The 18,663-nt window shown below is 42.6% G+C and overlaps 1 protein-coding gene across 1 annotated transcript in view; it reads right to left on the bottom strand.

Annotated features, from left to right (window-relative positions):
• Window positions 1-4,127: 4,127 nt before the first annotated feature.
• LOC147106716 (glycogen [starch] synthase, muscle-like) overlaps window positions 4,128-18,663 on the bottom strand; it is a 129,094-nt gene continuing 114,558 nt past the window's right edge. The window contains exons 14-16 of the mRNA XM_086007772.1: window positions 11,351-11,514; window positions 9,508-9,588; window positions 4,128-6,015 (exon numbers count right to left, since the gene is read on the bottom strand). Coding sequence (XP_085863898.1) covers window positions 5,719-6,015; window positions 9,508-9,588; window positions 11,351-11,514 — 542 coding nt within the window. The 3' untranslated portion in view covers window positions 4,128-5,718. The remainder of the gene's footprint in view (window positions 6,016-9,507; window positions 9,589-11,350; window positions 11,515-18,663) is intronic.

Consider the following 18,663-nt stretch of genomic DNA (forward strand, 5'->3'; position numbering starts at 1 on the left):
AAAAAGACTTGGGTTAATTTAAGGAAAAAATGGAGGGAATTCCTCTCTGACCCGAGGTGATCAATTACCAGGGGACCATGTTGACCAGGAGCAACATCCCCCAGTACCCACCTACTTTCTATATACTATGTTGGCCCCACTCAGGAACTCGTCCATCTCCCTTTTTAATTCATGCAGTGAATCCCCACTCACTGCACACGACGGCAACTTGCTCCAGAGGTCAACGGCTCTCTTTGAACATCTAACTGGTACTCTGCTTACGTAACTTATATTTATGTCCCCTGCTCTTCCTTAACCTACCTAGACTGAATAGCCTATCTACCTGAACTGAGTGTAATCCTTTCATTATTTTAAAATCTCCTTGAAGTCTACGTTTTTCTAGAGTTAAAAGCCCTAGCTGCCTATGGGGTAACAAAGGACTTTTAAACTAGGCACCCAGCACAAGGCCCTCCTTTGAATCTTTTCCAGGGCCTCAATATTACCCACCATGTGAGGGGACCAAAACTGGACATAGTATTCCAGATGAGGCCCAACCAGGGGCTTCTACAGAGACAGAATAGTATTCCTTGTTTTGTATTTAATTGTGCTGGCAATACATTCTAACATTGTATTCACTTTTGTAATAACGTCAAAACACTGGTCATGAATCTTCACAGATTTATGCACTGCAACATCCAGGTTTTTCTCTCACTAAGTAGCCTTGAGCACACAACCCTGAAGGGTGTACACATGCTTAGTGTTGCCCCTACCCAAGTACATAACACTACATTTAGCTATACTAAAAGACATTTGCCAGATGCTGGCCCATTACCCCATCGTATTCAGATCTGTTTGTAATCTATGCTACTCAGTTAAGGACCTTACACCCACACATATCATTGTATCATCCGCAAATATGCAGACAGTTCCCTCAATACCTTCATTCAACTCATAGAATCATAGAATGGTTACAGCACAGGAGGCCATTCGGCCCATCGAGTCCATGCCAGCTCTCTGCAAGAGCACTTCAGCTAGTCCCACTCCCTCACCCTTTCCCTGTAACCCTACAATTTTTTTTCCTTCAGGTACTTATCCAATTCCCTTTTGAAAGCCATGAGTAAATCTGCCTCCACCACCCTGTCAGTCAGTGCATTCCAGATCATAACCACTCGCTGCGTAAAAAAGTTTTTCCTCATATTGCCTTTGGTTCTTCTGCCAATCACCTTAAATCTGTGTCCTCTGGTTCTCGACCTTTCCGCCAATGGGAACAGTTTCTCTCTATCTACTCTGTCTAGACTACTCATTATTTTGAACACCTCTATCCAATCTCTTAATCTTCTCTGCTCTAAGGAGAACAACCCCAGCTTCTCCAGTTTTTCCACGTAACTGAAGTCCCTCATCCCTGGAACCATTCTTGTAAATCTTTTCTGCACCCTCTCTAAGGCCTTCACATTCTTTCTAAAGTGCGGGGCCCAGAATTGGACACAATACTCCAGTTGAGGCCGAACCATAAAGGTTCATCATAACTTCCTTGCTTTTATACTCTATGCCTCTATTTATGAAGCCAGGATCCCGTATGTTTTTTTAACCGCTTTCTCAACCTACCCTGCCACCTTCAAAGATTTGTGCACATACACCCCCCAGGTCTCTCTGTTCATGCACCACCTTTAGAATGGTACCCTTTAGTTTATATTGCCTCTCCTCGTTCTTCCTACCAAAATGTATCACTTCGCACTTTTCTGCGTTAAATTTCATCTGCTAAGTTTTGTGTCATCTGCAAATTTTGAAATTGTGCCCTGTACACCCAAGTCCAAGTCATTAATATATATCAAGAAAATCAGTGGTCCCAGTACCGACTCCTGGGGAACACCACTGTGCACCTTCCTCCAGTCCAAAATACAACCGTTCACCACTACTCTCTGTTTCCTGTCACTTAGCCAATTTTGTATCCATGCTGCCACTATCCCTTTTATTCCATGGGCTTCAACTTTGCTGGCAAGTCTATTATGTGGCACTTTATCAAACACCTTTTGGAAATCCTTGTACACTACATCAACCCTCTCTGTTACCTCATCAAAAATTTCAATCAAGTTAGTAAAACACGATTTGCCTTTGACAAATCCGTGCTGACTTTCCTTAATTACTCCATACTTGTCCAAGTGACTGTTAATTTTGTCCCGGATTATAGTTTCTAAAAGCTTCCCCGCTACCGAGGTTAAACGGACTGGCCTGTAGTTGCTGGGTTTATCCTTACACCCTTCTTGAACAAGGGTGTAACATTTGCAATTCTCCAGTCCTCTGGCACCACCCCTGTATCTAAGGAGGATTAGAAGATTATGGCTAGTACCTCCATACTTCCCTCAGCATCCTAGGATGCATCCCATCCAGTCCTGGGGACTTATCTACTTTAAGTACAGCCAGCCGTTACCTCCCCTTTATCAATTTTTATCCCATCCAACATGTCAACTACCTCCTCTTTCACTATGACTTTGGCAGCATCTTCTTCCTTAGTAAAGACAGACACAAAGTACTCATTTAGTACCTCAGGCATACCCTCTGCCTCCATGCGTAGATCTCCATTTTGGTCCCTAATAGGCCCCAACCCTCCCCTTACTACCCGTTTACTATTTATATACCTGTAGAAAACTTTTGGGTTCCCTTTTATGTTATCATTGGTAAAGTCAGTGAAGAATAACGGTCCTAACACTGATACCAGTGGGACACCACTAGTAACTGGTTCCTATGCAAAACCACTACCATTACTGTCTTCGCACATGCAACCAGCTCCTTATCCAAGTCAGAATCTGCTCTCTCTTCCCACAGAACCCAATTCTTTGTAAAGCCCCAGTCTGTCCCAGATTGGAATGCTGCCCCCCTATCCAAGAAGGCTCTTCTAATCTTTTTCTTGCACACCTGGACAGGACACAAGAAGCTACTGTCTGATGTGCGATTCCCTTCACAGCAATCCTCCAACCTGTTGCTCTCCCCATTGCAATCATTCGGTCTCTCTCCACACATTATGGTCAGTGTTCCTCTGCAGTTTCCTTTCTTGGTCCAGCTAAGCTGCAAATATATTGTCATACACACTTTGCCTCCTCCTTGAAGCCTCACTTGTGTTGAAATCAAGATTAATTTTACTGTTTCTTATTTTAATTAATTCTTTCCCAGAATGTAACACCCGTGGAACTTCTTACCTCCCTCAATCTTACAATCATCAAACTTTTAAAACCCAAGTTTCCTGTCATTTGCTACCCATTTCCTGATTACCTTGTCTTGTTTTCTACACTTTTCAGCCTCTGTGGTGGCCTTGTCTAGGAATATCAGTTAAAAAAAAAAATCAGACACACAGCAGGAATCTACAGAGATATGCCTTTCTATCTAATCAGTTGATATTAACCTATGCAGGATCATGTTTCTCATTCTGGATCATAACTCACATTATCCCGGTTTTCATTGGTCAGTATCTAACAGTTTTATTGCTCTAGGTGTCAACTGGTAGCACTCTCGTCTCTGAGTCAGGTGGTCATAGGTCCAAGTTCCACTCCAGAGACCCGAGTGTATAATCCAGTCTGATATTTCAGTGCAACAGTGATGGAACGTCGCACTGTCAGAGGTGCCATCTTTCGGATGAAACCGAGGCCCCATCTGCCCTCTCTGGTGGACTTAAAAGATCCATGGCACTTTTCTAAGAAGAGCAGGGGGAGTTTGCTTGGTGTTTAACATTCAGCCAACATTACTAAAACAGCTTATCTGGTCATTTATCTCATTGCTGTTTGTGGGTCATTGCTGTGCACAAATAGGCAGCCGCCTTTCCCTACATTACAACAAAGTACTTCATTGGCTGTAAAATGCTTCACGATGTCCTGAGGTCATGAAAGGCGTCATATAAATGCAAGTTTTTTCTTGCTTTCTTTAGAAACGTAAGTTATTACTATTGTACATGTGGACATCAGGTGGCAACAGAATTGGGGTCAGCTGGTATCATGTCAACACTCATTGCCTTTGCCTATATATGAAGAATGGCCACTTGGACGAGTAGCAGGCGGTACCACGGAACTGTACCTCGGCCAGTCAGTGCTTTCAAGCAGGTGGAGGGGGGGTGGGGGGAGAGGAGGTGAGAAATACAGAAAAAAAATTGACATCCAAACTAAAAAAGTAATTTGTTTTATTTGCATGCCTTTAAAATAACTGTTTGTCACATTGCTTCACCCAGCACTCTCACTTAGAATATATTTATTTACTGATGCATTAAAATTCCCCAAGCTTGCCTTCAACAGAGAAAACACACCCAAACCGAACAGCAGCAGGAGTTACAAGAAACTGCAGAAGCTGAGCAGAGTGAGAGCAGTCATCACATTCACAGGGTGTTCACAATGGAAGAAATATCACTGAAACTGTAAATTTCTCAATTTCCAAATTTTGGGGTTCCAAGATTTGGAAAACAACCATCTTGTCTCTCTTTAGAAATTAAAAGGAGCTGTAGGCCCAATTTTTCTTTTTAAAGTGCTATGTCCTATCTGAAAAACTTTCTATCCCCCAGTTTTCTGTACTGTTCCCCTGGGGGCACTGACATTGGTGCCCTCCATGAGTGTACCCAAATGCCCATTCTCCACATGTGTGTCCACATGTGTTGACCAGTTGTTTTATAACTGTGGGGGTGGGTTTGTTGAGGGGAAACAATTCCAGGGTTGGGCATCTCGGGATAGACTCTCAGGCCAGTCCAATGTTACAGCCCCCACCACTTCTGGTGGCGTTGCTCCAGGCTGGAGATGCCACAGAGGAGTCTAGCTGGGAGGCACAATTAACCTAATCTGCTTCCTGGCTGCTCATTAAAAAAAAAATCACACAAGGTCTTTGTGAGTTATCTTTTTTCTCAATAAAACGGAGTACTTTGAACAAAAAGTACTGCCCTAATCTTTTGTTCCCGTTTATTGTTATATTAAAATATAAAACAAGGAACACAGCTCCTTTAAAAACCATAAAAGATATATTTAGCAATCAACAAACAAATTTTGCAAATTTTCCATCTGATTGTGATAATGTATAACTCAGTGCCTTATAATGAGGGTGAGTGTATAACAGAGAGAATTATTAACCGAGAGCCTTATGAGTTGGTGTATATAAATATGGAGTCCAGCTAATAGTTATGAATTACTTAAACTAAATTTTCACGTTTTTGATGTGCAATATTTTGAACTCCTCGTCACAGCTGTGCAATTCACTAAAAGTGCCTATTATTTTCTATAGATTCTGTTCTGGATGCTGAAGTATCTATTTCAAATGTACCATCTGCTTTAAACATGTATAAGAAACATGATGTCGTGCTAACTTGTATGGAAAAAAACATGCAACAAAGACATTCGTGCAGATTTTGTTCAGTCTAACTGAGCCACTGTGGGTCTACTATCTCTTTAAATCGTCTGACTATTTTGGGTTGCCACCCATACTGTTTTGCACCAGTCAGGTTTTGAGTGGATTGTCCAGAAATTTCAAATACCAGACATCAAAAGTCCAGTTTTGTCTTTATTTACTTCCGTGTCTCATGACTTGGAAGCATTAATCATCGAAGTCATTATGGTTTTGGACAATTTTTCCCCAATAGCCAAAAGCAAACATTCAAACTCAAGTCATAATCTCACCCTCTGTCTAATTCTTAACCTCCCCAATCACCTCATCCAGTTTAGGAGTTGGTAAAATGTGGCAGCCCTATACTTATCATTAATAATTTCTCGAGTGGCTCTAGTTTCTTTCCTCTATCCCCACATCACTATGGTTTTCAGGGTCACTAGAGCTGTGGTTAAGGCTTCCTGTGGATGTTGGCTCACTGGCATGGCTCTTTTTCTTCACCCTTCTCTTCTCCAATTTTGAATTGATCACAGCAATTGGTTTTATGTTCATTCGGTCTTTCTCAGCTTCTTCCTCTTCATTGTATCGTTCTTCGTCCTCCTCGGTTTCACTGTGGTAGGGGCTGGAATGGAGGGAGGTAGCTGGGGATGGTGGTTTGGAAGCAGGCCTTGGGTAACTGAAACCTTCACTCTACAATTTAAGAAAAAGGTATGGTAATTCAACTTCACAAGGGAAAATGAACAAATGATGCAGTTACATTATTACATTGTTTCCCTGTATTCAGATTGTTGCAAATTGGACAAAGCTCATCAGTGTCTCATGGTGACTGTTAAACATTATACTGTATAATATTAGGACAGGCCAATCACAACACAAAAACTGGGTCGTGTGACCCAATGGTACTCCCCGAGACACAACAGTTAAACAGTATCCAATCAAATACATAATAAATCATCCAGGACAGTCCCAGATCAGCTGTACCAGTTCCCAAATGCAGATTCCAGCCTAATCTCCTGAAAGGCCAGCTCGTCAAAAGGCATGGAGCAGCACGGTCAGGAAATCTGTCTGCAACACTGGGAGTCAGGGACCTGGTCAGGTCAGAATGCTTTTTGGATACATCAGAAAACTTCTAAAGTCTAAATGTAGAAATTCAGCATAAAATTGTTTGGCATTATCACATTACAATAACCAACAAACTTTACTGCGAATTTTGTAGATCTTAAAAGAGTGGAATCTTTCATTTCTATAAGGTAGGAAAACCGTGATGACGAGCAGAGTTTTTTTTTAGATGCTCCGCAGAATAGCTGCTCCTGTGCTTGGATCAACCACCTTGTTGTTTACTCAGTATAGGGGCTCTATTTCCAGCCTCTCACTCCCCAGAAATGATCACTTAATTCATACATACCACACTTTTCATGTAGATATTCGAACAGGTCATATTTACTCCATTCTAAAATATTATATGAACAGAAATATGTCAACACCATCACAGCAAAAAAGGTTTACGGTTGATGAAGGGCAACACTGATAAAATCTGAGGTACTGGCAGAATGGACAGCCTCACTATCCAAATCATGATATGGAGGATGTAACACTGAAGGCCAAGAACATGGTGGCAAGGGCTCAAGAGTCCCCTACATTACACAGGCTATCCCTATGAGCTGAGAGTTGCAGAAAGTGATACAGTACGAAGGTTGGAGCACAAAGGCTCACATAAGAGCATCACAGAGAGTGACACAATGTCACTGACGCAATTTAAGAAAAATGCTAATTTTTTAAATCTCCAAGTCATTAAGATTAAAATTTGCAAATACTTTGTTTCAAGTAACCTTAGGGGGATAGCAGCCTGAATGACAAGTATGAAAATCTTCTCCTCAAGCATGTCCTGACACCACTGTTCCCCCTAAACTGCACAGGTGCGCAGTACCGCAGATACCTCGAGGCTGCCGCGCACCAGATGTTGCTGGTCGCACTGTCCTGCTGGAGCAGGCTCCATCGTGCAGGCGCTCTGCTCAATCATGTCCCACAGGCTCGTTCTTTAGGGCCGCAGGGGTGGGCTTCGGCGCCTACTCGCTGCACCCACTGGGGGAAGAGAGGGAGAGACTGGGGGGGCAGAGAGAGAGCCACGGGGGGGGGGGGGGCGCAGAGAGAGACACTGGGGGGCAGAGAGAGGCTGGGGGCGGGGGCAGAGAGAGACACTGGGGGGGGGGGCAGAGAGCGCCACTGGGGGGGGGGGCAGAGAGAGACCCTGGGGGCGGGGGCAGAGAGAGACACTGGGGGGGCAGAGAGAGACACGGGGGGGGGGCAGAGAGAGAGCCACGGGGGGGGGGGCGCAGAGAGAGACACTGGGGGTCAGAGAGAGACTGGGGGCGGGGGCAGAGAGAGACACTGGGGGGGCAGAGAGAGACACTGGGGGGGCAGAGAGAGACTGGGGGCGGGGGCAGAGAGAGACACTGGGGGGGGGCAGAGAGAGCCACTGGGGGGGGGCAGAGAGAGCCACGAGGGCGGGCGGGCGCGAGGGGGAGGGCGGGCGCGAGGGGGAGAGCGGGCGGGCGCGCGCGCGCGAGGGGGAGAGCGGGCGGGCGCGAGGGGGAGAGCGGGCGGGCGCGAGGGGGAGCGAGCGGGCGGGAGCCAGAGAGCGGGCGCGAGACAGAGAGCGGGCGCGAGACAGAGAGCGGGCGCGAGACAGAGAGCGGGCGCGAGACAGAGAGCGGGCGCGAGACAGAGAGCGGGCGCGAGACAGAGAGCGGGCGCGAGACAGAGAGCGGGCGCGAGACAGAGAGCGGGCGAGAGACAGAGAGCGGGCGAGAGACAGAGAGCGGGCGAGAGACAGAGAGCGCGCGAGAGACAGAGAGCGCGCGAGAGACAGAGAGCGCGCGAGAGACAGACAGACAGACGGGTCAGAGGGAGGAGAGTGATAGACAGGGTTAGGGGGAGACAGAGGGAGGGATCGAGAGGCAGTGAAAGGAGAGAGAGTGAGGGGTGAGGGGCCAGACGCGTCTAGTCCATTCCCAGGGACTGAGCGGCGGCCGCACTTTGGAACAACACAAGTGGAGGCGCATCACATGTACAATGGCCGCTGGAAGGAGGCTAAAACAAACAATTTTTAGACCCATGGTGAAATTTTTTTTTTAATTCGGAAAAATGCTTAAATCCGGCGAAAAATATGGGGAAGTGATGATGAAGTAAGTTCCACTTCTATTTTGCCAGATGTTGTCCCCTTTTTGAAAGAGTCTCTCAGGGTTATTTAAATCATGTTATGAGAGAAGGGAAGAAGTTTGTGCCCCTGTTTGTACCTCAGAGGCTGAGAGAGACAGAGAGAACGGCAGCAGAAAAAGGAAACAATTTCTACAAAACTGATCCCAACTCATCGCCAAGGCTGGGGATAGATAACCTGTCCGCCTTCTTAGGAAGTTTAACCACTTTTTCCACTTTCTTATTTGAGCTTCGTTTGGAATTAGAGTTTTTTTTTGTTGTATGTTTAACGATAGCGTTGAAGAGGTAAAGAGAAACTTGGAGCAACTTCTTCCGTCAAAGCTGCAACATGTCTTGAAAGAATTTAAAGATTTTTAATGAACTTTTCCCTCAAAAAAGTGTTAAGTTTCAAATATGATTTTGGAAGAAACAGAAACAAAAATCAATTTTTCCCTCATCTAACCAAGTTTCAACCAGGTCTTGAAGTCCAAACGTATTTAAAGGGGCTCTGAATTGCTTAAAACGTTTTAAAATTGAAATTTCTCAATATTTGATTTTGAACGATTGACTGAAGTGCGTAGCTTTACACAAACATGCAACTATGCTGCTGAGGAGGGGCGGGCAGGAGTGGATTTGTAGGAGTTACATATGACTTTTTATTGACTTAATTTTTTTTTTTTTTTTTAAAGACATTTAGGAAGAGAACCAAAAAAGGGGAAAAACACAAACCATTTAATTTTGTCAGTTGTTCTATAGTCCGAACAAGTCCCAGGAATAATGTAAATATAGATTTCCTCTTAAACGATTAGTGGAGTGTTAATAGAAACAAGTGTTATGTAATGATGTATAAAAGTCGCAGGAAGCTACTTTAGAAGAAACCACTATTTGCTTATTGAGAAAGACACAGAAAATACTTTGATTAAACTGATAATGTACAATTTCGATTTGGTATAAACAGCTAAGTCAACAAATAAAGAAATCACTTACCACCTCTGGCTCCCAGAGAGATGACGTAAAGGAATCTGGAAAAGCCTTTGCTAACGCCAGTTGTCTTGCATGTACGTAATACTGAAAAGACAATCATGAAGGCACTTCATTTACAAAGAGGCAATGTCTCCCAAGACCTTGTACAAAGACACAACATCACTCTCACTCCTCAACATCACTCTCACTCCTCAACATCACTCTCACTCCTCATGCAGAGAGTCAACAACAAAAAACATCAACAGTTCTGTAGTGTTCTTCATGTACAGAAAGACCTCTGAAAGTGCTTTACATCGAGGAGGAAAAACATGGAGGATAAGCAGGAAAAATAAAAGGGAAAGCAAAGGGGCAGGGGTATGGTCAAAGAGAGGTTTTTGAGGAGGCTTTTAAACGCAGGGAGGAAGGTGTCAAGGTGGAGGGGTCTAGATGGGGATTTCCAAAGGGCAGGAGTGCAGTGTTTGACAGCAGCCACCAGTGTAGGCGTGGGGGTTAAGGAGTAACTCTCAGAGGAGTGGAGGATGCATGCAGGTACGTAAAACAGGAGGAAATCACTCAGGTCAAGGCGATGGAAGGCCATGGAAGGATTTTAAGAGGATGAGAAGCTTCAGGTCAAGAGGACAGGGATGATGGGAATGTGAGACTGTCGGGATTTGGATAGCAATGTTTCAATTGAGTTGTAATTTATGGAGTGTTATGTTTGGGAGGTTAGCCAGGAGGCAAAGAGAGAAATCGCACCTCAACATTATGAACACACAGGCTAGAGTTTCGGCAACAGTGGGAGGGAGGTAGGAGCAGAGGCTAGCAATGTTGAGGTGGTAGAATTAAGTGGGCTTTGTAGAGCAGATACGGGAGAGGAAACTCTGTTCAGGGGTGAGCAGTTTGTGAGGTTCCATACCTCTTGACTGAGGTGGAAACTTGGCAGTTTACTGGCAGAGGCTGGAGAAGATAGCTTCAGTTTTACCAATACAAGGAAACTTTGGTTTATCTGGAGGTTAAAAGTCCGGAAAGCTCTATCTACCGGCAAAATTCAGGAGCCGTTTCCTATAAGTTTTTTTACTTCTCGTTGCTTTTTTTTTCCAAGTCAGGCTCTGCAAGGTCTGTAGCTAAGCAACAGCTTCAGCTAGAGACGCTTTTAAGCTGCAGCTGACTGTTTTGAAGCTGTTGCTAAGCAACAGGGTTTGTTGATTCACGCGGAGCTGAAAATCTCCGTATGTTTCAACATTAGCGCTGGTTTGTCCGGCAGTTTTGATGGGACGGCAACAGCTCGGTCCCGTCGGTGCCGGATATCACAAAGTTTCCTGTATTAAGCCAAAGATGATTTTGGCTCATTCAGATCTAAATCTCAAACAGGCAGTTGCAGAGTATAGCAATAGCCGTTGGATTGATGAAGAAGACAGAGAGATAGAGTTGGGTATATTTGACATTTATGTGGAATCTGACCCCACCCTTTCAGATGGTATTAGGGGGTAAGAGTATAAATGATAAAGAAAATAAATAAAGGATGGAGCCCTGGCATACACCAGAGATGGCCATGTGGACACAGAAGTTGTTGGAAGTGATGTAATGTTTGTGTTGTGACAGGTACGAGAAGAACCAGGGGTTTCTGCGGATCTTCTGACAAAGTTACTGTAGACAATTTTCTGATGAAATAAATGTCGAACGTGTGATGGCAGAGAATGCAGAAAATAGAGAATAAGGATAGGGAGTGAAGAAATCAGAACATAATGAAGAAAACAAGGTGTGAAGTTGATGGCCAGTTTGTAAAACATTGTCATAGGTAACTCCACGACACTAAAGCTTGATCAGAGTTGAAAATTAAATTATGAGAAAGTTTGTTGAGCTTTACCCGTCCCAGGTACTTCCAGTCCAGCAGGTCAGAGAGGCGCTCCGTGCGATTCCTCTGAATGATGCGCTGTCGGCGAGACTGTTGACAGAAGCTGTAGATAAACGAGGTCAGCTGATTGCACGAGTCCTCCAGACATCTATAACGACGATCAAGGATGTAAATCCCTGAGGGAAAAGCAAGCCTAAACTGAGTCATCTAATGCACAGAGTCATTAATGGCCAAGAAGACAGTTTTGGACAGTATCCTCTTTAAAATCAGAATGTGGCTGAAAATATGAGCAGGGTTTAATTTGCATCACTGGCAGAGCCAAAATTAGGGTGGTTACCCGACCACTGGTCACTGGATGGAATTTTCTCGTCATCGCATTTTATTATTTTAATTTCATTTGTTCATTTTTCTTTTAAAATCTGTTGTTAGTTGGGCCATTTCCTGCCTGGAAGTATTGGCCGTTTCGCCCCTTTAAAGGGAAACAATTGACCGAGTCCTGGCTAGCCTACACCAAATAGAACCTTCCATTCAGTTTGAAACCAGATGGGATAACAGATTTCATATATGGCTATTCTCCCGCACACGCACAGACTTCGGGCTAAATGTTGGCATTCAAACCTAGGCTTTTGAGTTTCATTCCCAAACTGAAATTGGACTGTCCAATTCATATCCTGGCAGCTGCTCACTGGAAGCAGAATGCTATAGTGCAATATGCCATACTGCCATTATCGAAGAAAGACTCACCCAAACCATACTGTCACTTTCTACACCACCTATATAGGCTGGAAGCAGTGGTTGTGAGATACTATGTATTGTATGGCTCAGTGAAACAAGGTGAGAAAGACATGCTGTGCTGCAAAAGATGAATTAGACCGAGATGAGAACAATGTTAATGCCTTCGACTGTCTTTATAAGATACAGCGCCTGTGATTTTCTCACTAATATACTGCGCCTGTGTTATTCTCACTAATATACAGCACCTGTGTTATTCTCACTAATATACAGCGCCTATGTTATTCTCACTAATATACTGCGCCTGTGTTATTCTCACTAATATACTGCACCTATGTTATTCTCACTAATATACAGCGCCTATGTTATTCTCACTAATATACTGCGCCTGTGTTATTCTCACTAATATACTGCACCTATGTTATTCTCACTAATATACAGCGCCTGTTATTCTCACTAATATACTGCGCCCGTGTTATTCTCACTAATATACTGCGCCTGTGTTATTCTCACTAATATTCTGCGCGTGTTATTCTCACTAATATACTGCGCCTGTGTTATTCTCACTAATATACAGCGCCTGTGTTATTCTCACTAATATACAGCGCCTATGTTATTCTCACTAATATACTGCGCCTGTGTTATTCTCACTAATATACTGCACCTATGTTATTCTTACTAATATATAGCGCCTGTTATTCTCACTAATATACTGTGCCTGTGTTATTCTCACTAATATACTGCGCCCGTGTTATTCTCACTAATATACTGCGCCCGTGTTATTCTCACTAATATTCTGCGCGTGTTATTCTCACTAATATACTGCCTGTGTTATTCTCACTAATATACAGCGCCTGCGTTCTCACTAATATACTGCGCCTGTGTTATTCTCACTAATATACAGCGCCTGTGTTATTCTCACTAATATACAGCGCCTGTGTTATTCTCACTAATATACTGCGCCTGTCTTATTCTCACTAATATACAGCGCCTGTGTTATTCTCACTAATATACTGCGCCTGTGTTATTCTCACTAATATACTGCGCCTGTGTTATTCTCACTAATACTCTGCGCGTGTTATTCTCACTAATATACTGTGCCTTTGTTATTCTCACGAATATACTGAGCCTGTGTTATTCTCACTAATATATTGCGCCTGTGTTATTCTCACTATTATACAGCGCCTGTGTTATTCTCACTAATATACTGAGCCTGTGTTATTCTCACTAATATACTGCGCCTGTGTTATTCTCACTAATATTCTGCGCCTGTGTTATTCTCACTAATATACAGCGTATGCGTTATTCTCACTAATATACAGCTCCTGTGTTATTCTCACTAATATACAGCATCTGTGTTATTCTCACTAATATACTGCGCCTGTGTTATTCTCACTAATATACAGCGTATGCGTTATTCTCACTAATATACAGCTCCTGTGTTATTCTCACTAATATACAGCATCTGTGTTATTCTCACTAATATACTGCGCGTGTTATTCTCACTAACATACAGCGCGTGTTATTCTCACTAATATACAGCGCCTGTGTTATTCTCACTAATATACTACGTCTGTTATTCTCACTAACATACAGCGCCTGTGTTATTCTCACTAACACAGCGCCTGTGTTATTCTCACTAATATACTACGTGTTATTCTCACTAACATACAGCGCCTGTGTTATTCTCACTAACATACAGCGCCTGTGTTATTCTCACTAACATACAGCGCCTGCGTTTTACTCACTTATATTGCATCTGTGTCATTCACACTAACATACTGCGCGTGTTATTCTCACTAATATACTGCACCTGTTATTCTCACTAAAATACTGCGCCTGTTATTCTCACTAATATACTGCACCTGTGTTATTCTCACTAATACACAGCACCTGTTATTCTCAGTAGTATACAGCGCCTGTGTTATTCTCACTAATATACAGCGCCTATGTTATTCTCACCAATATACTGTGCCTGCGTTATTCTCACTAATATACTGCGCCTGTTTTTCTCACTATTATACCGCGCCTGTGTTATTCTCACTAATACACAGCACCTGTTATTCTCAGTAATATAAAGCGCCTGTGTTATTCTCACTAATATACAGCGCCTATGTTATTCTCACCAATATACTGTGCCTGCGTTATTCTCACTAATATACTGCGCCTGTTTTTCTCACTAATATACTGCGCCTGTGTTATTCTCACTATTATACCGCGCCTGTGTTATTCTCACTATTATACTACGCCTGTGTTATTCTCACTAATATATTGCATCTGTGTTATTCTCACTAATATACTGCGCCTGTGTTATTCTCACTAACATACAGCACCTGTTATTCTCAGTAATATAAAGCGCCTGTGTTATTCTCATCAATATACAGCGCCTATGTTATTCTCACCAATATACTGCGCCTGCGTTATTCTCACTAATATACTGCGCCTGCGTTATTCTCACTTATATACAGCACCTGTTATTCTCACTAATATACAGCGCCTGTGTTATTCTCACTAATATACTGCGCCGGTGTTATTCTCACTAATATACTGCGCCTGTTATTCTCACTAATATACTGCGCCCGTGTTACTCTCAGTAATATAAAGCGCCTGTGTTATTCTCACCAATATACAGCGCCTATGTTATTCTCACCAATATACTGCGCCAGCGTTATTCTCACTTATATACAGCGCCTGTTATTCTCACTAATATACAGCGCCTGTGTTATTCTCACTAATATACTGCGCCGGTGTTATTCTCACTAATATACTGCGCCGGTGTTATTCTCACTAATATACTGCGCCTGTTATTCTCACTAATATACTGCGCCTGTGTTATTCTCACTAATGTACAGCGCCCGTGTTATTCTCACTAATATACAGCGCCTGTCTTATTCTCGCTAAAATACTGTGCGTGCGTTATTCTCACTACTATACAGCGCCTGTGTTATTCTCACTAATATACAGCGCCTGTTATTCTCAGTAATATAAAGCGCCTGTGTTATTCTCGCCAATATACAGCGCCTATGTTATTCTCACTAATATACAGCGCCTGCGTTATTCTCACTAATATACTGCGCCGGTGTTATTCTCACTAATATACTGCGCCTGTTATTCTCACTAAAATACTGTGCGTGCGTTATTCTCACTAATATACAGCGCCTGTGTTATTCTCACTCATATACAGCACCTGTGTTATTCTCACTAATATACTGTGCATGTTATTCTCACTAATATACAGTGCCTGTTATTCTCAATATACTGCGCGTGTTATTCTCACTAATATACTGAGCCTGTGTTATTCTCACTAATATACAGCGCCTGTGTTATTCTCACTAATATACTGCGCCTGTGTTGTTCTCACTAATATACAGCGCCTGTGTTATTCTCACTAAAATACTGTGCGTGCGTTATTCTCACTAATATACAGCGCCTGTGTTATTCTCACTAATATACAGCGCCAGTTTTATTCTCACTAATATACTGTGCATGTGTTATTCTCACTAATATACAGTGCGTGTTATTCTCACTAATATACTGCGTCTGTGTTATTCTCACTAATATACTGCGCCTGTTATTCTCACTAATATACTGCGCGTTATTCTCAGTAATATACTGCGCCTGTTATTCTCACTAATATACTGCGCGTGTTATTCTCAGTAATATACTGCGCGTTATTCTCACTAATATACAGCGCCTGCGTTATTCTCACTAATATACTGCGCCTGTTATTCTCACTAATATACTGCGCCTGCGTTATTCTCACTAATGTACAGCGCCCGTGTTATTCTCACTAATATACAGCGCCTGTGTTATTCTCACTAATATACTGCGCCTGTGTTGTTCTCACTAATACACTGCCCGTTATTCTCACTAATATACCGCGCCTGCGTTATACTCACTAATATACAGCGCCTGTGTTATTCTCACTAATATACTGCACCTGTTATTCTCACTAATATCGTGCGCCTGTGTTATTCTCACTAATATACTGCGCCTGTGTTATTCTCACTTATATACTGCATCTGTTATTCTCACTAATATAGTGCGCCTGTGATATTCTCACTAATATACTGCGCCTGTGTTATTCTCACTAATATACTGCACCTGTTATTCTCACTAATATCGTGCGCCTGTTATTCTCAGCAATATACAGCGCCTATGTTATTCTCACCAATATACTGCGCCTGCGTTGTCACTAATATACTGCGCCTGCGTTATTCTCACTGATATACAGCGCCTGCATTATTCTCACTAATATACAGCGCCCGTGTTATTCTCACTAATATACTGTGCATGTGTTATTCTCACTAACATACTGCGCCTGTGTTGTTCACACTAATATACTGCGCCTGCGTTATTCTCACTAATATACAGCGCCTGTGTTATTCTCACTAATATACAGCGCCTGTGTTATTCTCACTAATATACTGCGCATGTGTTAATCTCACTAATATACAGGGACTGTTATTCTCACTAATAAACAGCGCCTGTGTTATTCTCACCATATATACAGTGCCTGTGTTATTCTCACCAATATACAGCGCCTGTTATTCTCACTAATATACGGAGCCTGTGTTATTCTCACTAATATACAGCGCCTGTGTTATTCTCACTAATATACTGCGCCTGTGTTGTTCTCACTAATATACTGCGCCTGCGTTATTCTCACTAATATACTGCACCTGTTATTCTCACTAATATACTGCGCCTGTGTTATTCTCACTAATATACTGCACCTGTTATTCTCACTAATATAGTGCGCCTGTGTTATTCTCACTAACATACTGCGCCTGCGTTATTCTCACTGATATACTGCACCTGCGATATTCTCACTAATATACTGCGCCTGTGTTATTCTCACTAATATACAGCGCCTGTGTTATTCTCACTAATATCCTGCGCCGGTGTTATTCTCACTAATATACTGCGCCCGTTATTCTCACTAATATACTGCGCCTGCGTTATTCTCACTAATATACAGCGCCCGTGTTATTCTCACTAATATACAGCGCCTATGTTATTCTCAGTAAAATACTGTGCGTGCGTTATTCTCACTAATATACAGCGCCTGTGTTATTCTCACTACTATGCAGCGCCTATGTTATTCTCAGTAAAATACTGTGCGTGCGTTATTCTCACTAATATACAGCGCCTGCGTTATTCTCACTAACATACTGCGCCTATGTTATTCTCACCAATATACTGCGCCTGCGTTATTCTCACTAATATACTGCGCCTGCGTTATTCTCACTGATATACTGCGCCTGCGATATTCTCACTAATATACAGCGCCTGTTATTCTCACGAATATGCTGCGCCTGTGTTATTCTCACTAAAATACTGTGCGTGCGTTATTCTCACTAATATACAGCGCCTGTGTTATTCTCACTACTATACAGCGCCTGTGTTATTCTCAATATACTGTGCATGTGTTATTCTCACTAATATACAGCGCCTGTGTTATTCTCATCAATATACGGCGCCTGTGTTATTCTCACTAATATACTGCGCCTGTGTTGTTCTCACTAATATGCTGCGCCTGCGTTATTCTCACTAATATACAGCGCCCGTTATTCTCACTAATATACTGCGCCTGTGTTATTCTCACCAATATACAGCGCCTATGTTATTCTCACCAATATACTGCGCCAGCGTTATTCTCACTTATATACAGCGCCTGTTATTCTCACTAATATACAGCGCCTGTGTTATTCTCACTAATATACTGCGCCGGTGTTATTCTCACTAATATACTGCGCCGGTGTTATTCTCACTAATATACTGCGCCGGTGTTATTCTCACTAATATACTGCGCCTGTTATTCTCACTAATATACTGCGCCTGTGTTATTCTCACTAATGTACAGCGCCCGTGTTATTCTCACTAATATACAGCGCCTGTCTTATTCTCGCTAAAATACTGTGCGTGCGTTATTCTCACTACTATACAGCGCCTGTGTTATTCTCACTAATATACAGCGCCTGTTATTCTCAGTAATATAAAGCGCCTGTGTTATTCTCGCCAATATACAGCGCCTATGTTATTCTCACTAATATACAGCGCCTGCGTTATTCTCACTAATATACTGCGCCGGTGTTATTCTCACTAATATACTGCGCCTGTTATTCTCACTAAAATACTGTGCGTGCGTTATTCTCACTAATATACAGCGCCTGTGTTATTCTCACTCATATACAGCGCCTGTGTTATTCTCACTAATATACTGTGCATGTTATTCTCACTAATATACAGTGCCTGTTATTCTCAATATACTGCGCGTGTGTTATTCTCACTAATATACTGAGCCTGTGTTATTCTCACTAAAATACTGTGCGTGCGTTATTCTCACTAATATACAGCGCCTGTGTTATTCTCACTAATATACAGCGCCAGTTTTATTCTCACTAATATACTGTGCATGTGTTATTCTCACTAATATACAGTGCGTGTTATTCTCACTAATATACTGCGTCTGTGTTATTCTCACTAATATACTGCGCCTGTTATTCTCACTAATATACTGCGCGTTATTCTCAGTAATATACTGCGCGTTATTCTCAGTAATATACTGCGCGTTATTCTCACTAATATAC

This window comes from Somniosus microcephalus, chromosome 15 (assembly GCF_052327205.1).
Source record: "Somniosus microcephalus isolate GS21.2 chromosome 15, FLI_Smic_1.0, whole genome shotgun sequence".
Taxonomy (NCBI): domain Eukaryota; kingdom Metazoa; phylum Chordata; class Chondrichthyes; order Squaliformes; family Somniosidae; genus Somniosus; species Somniosus microcephalus.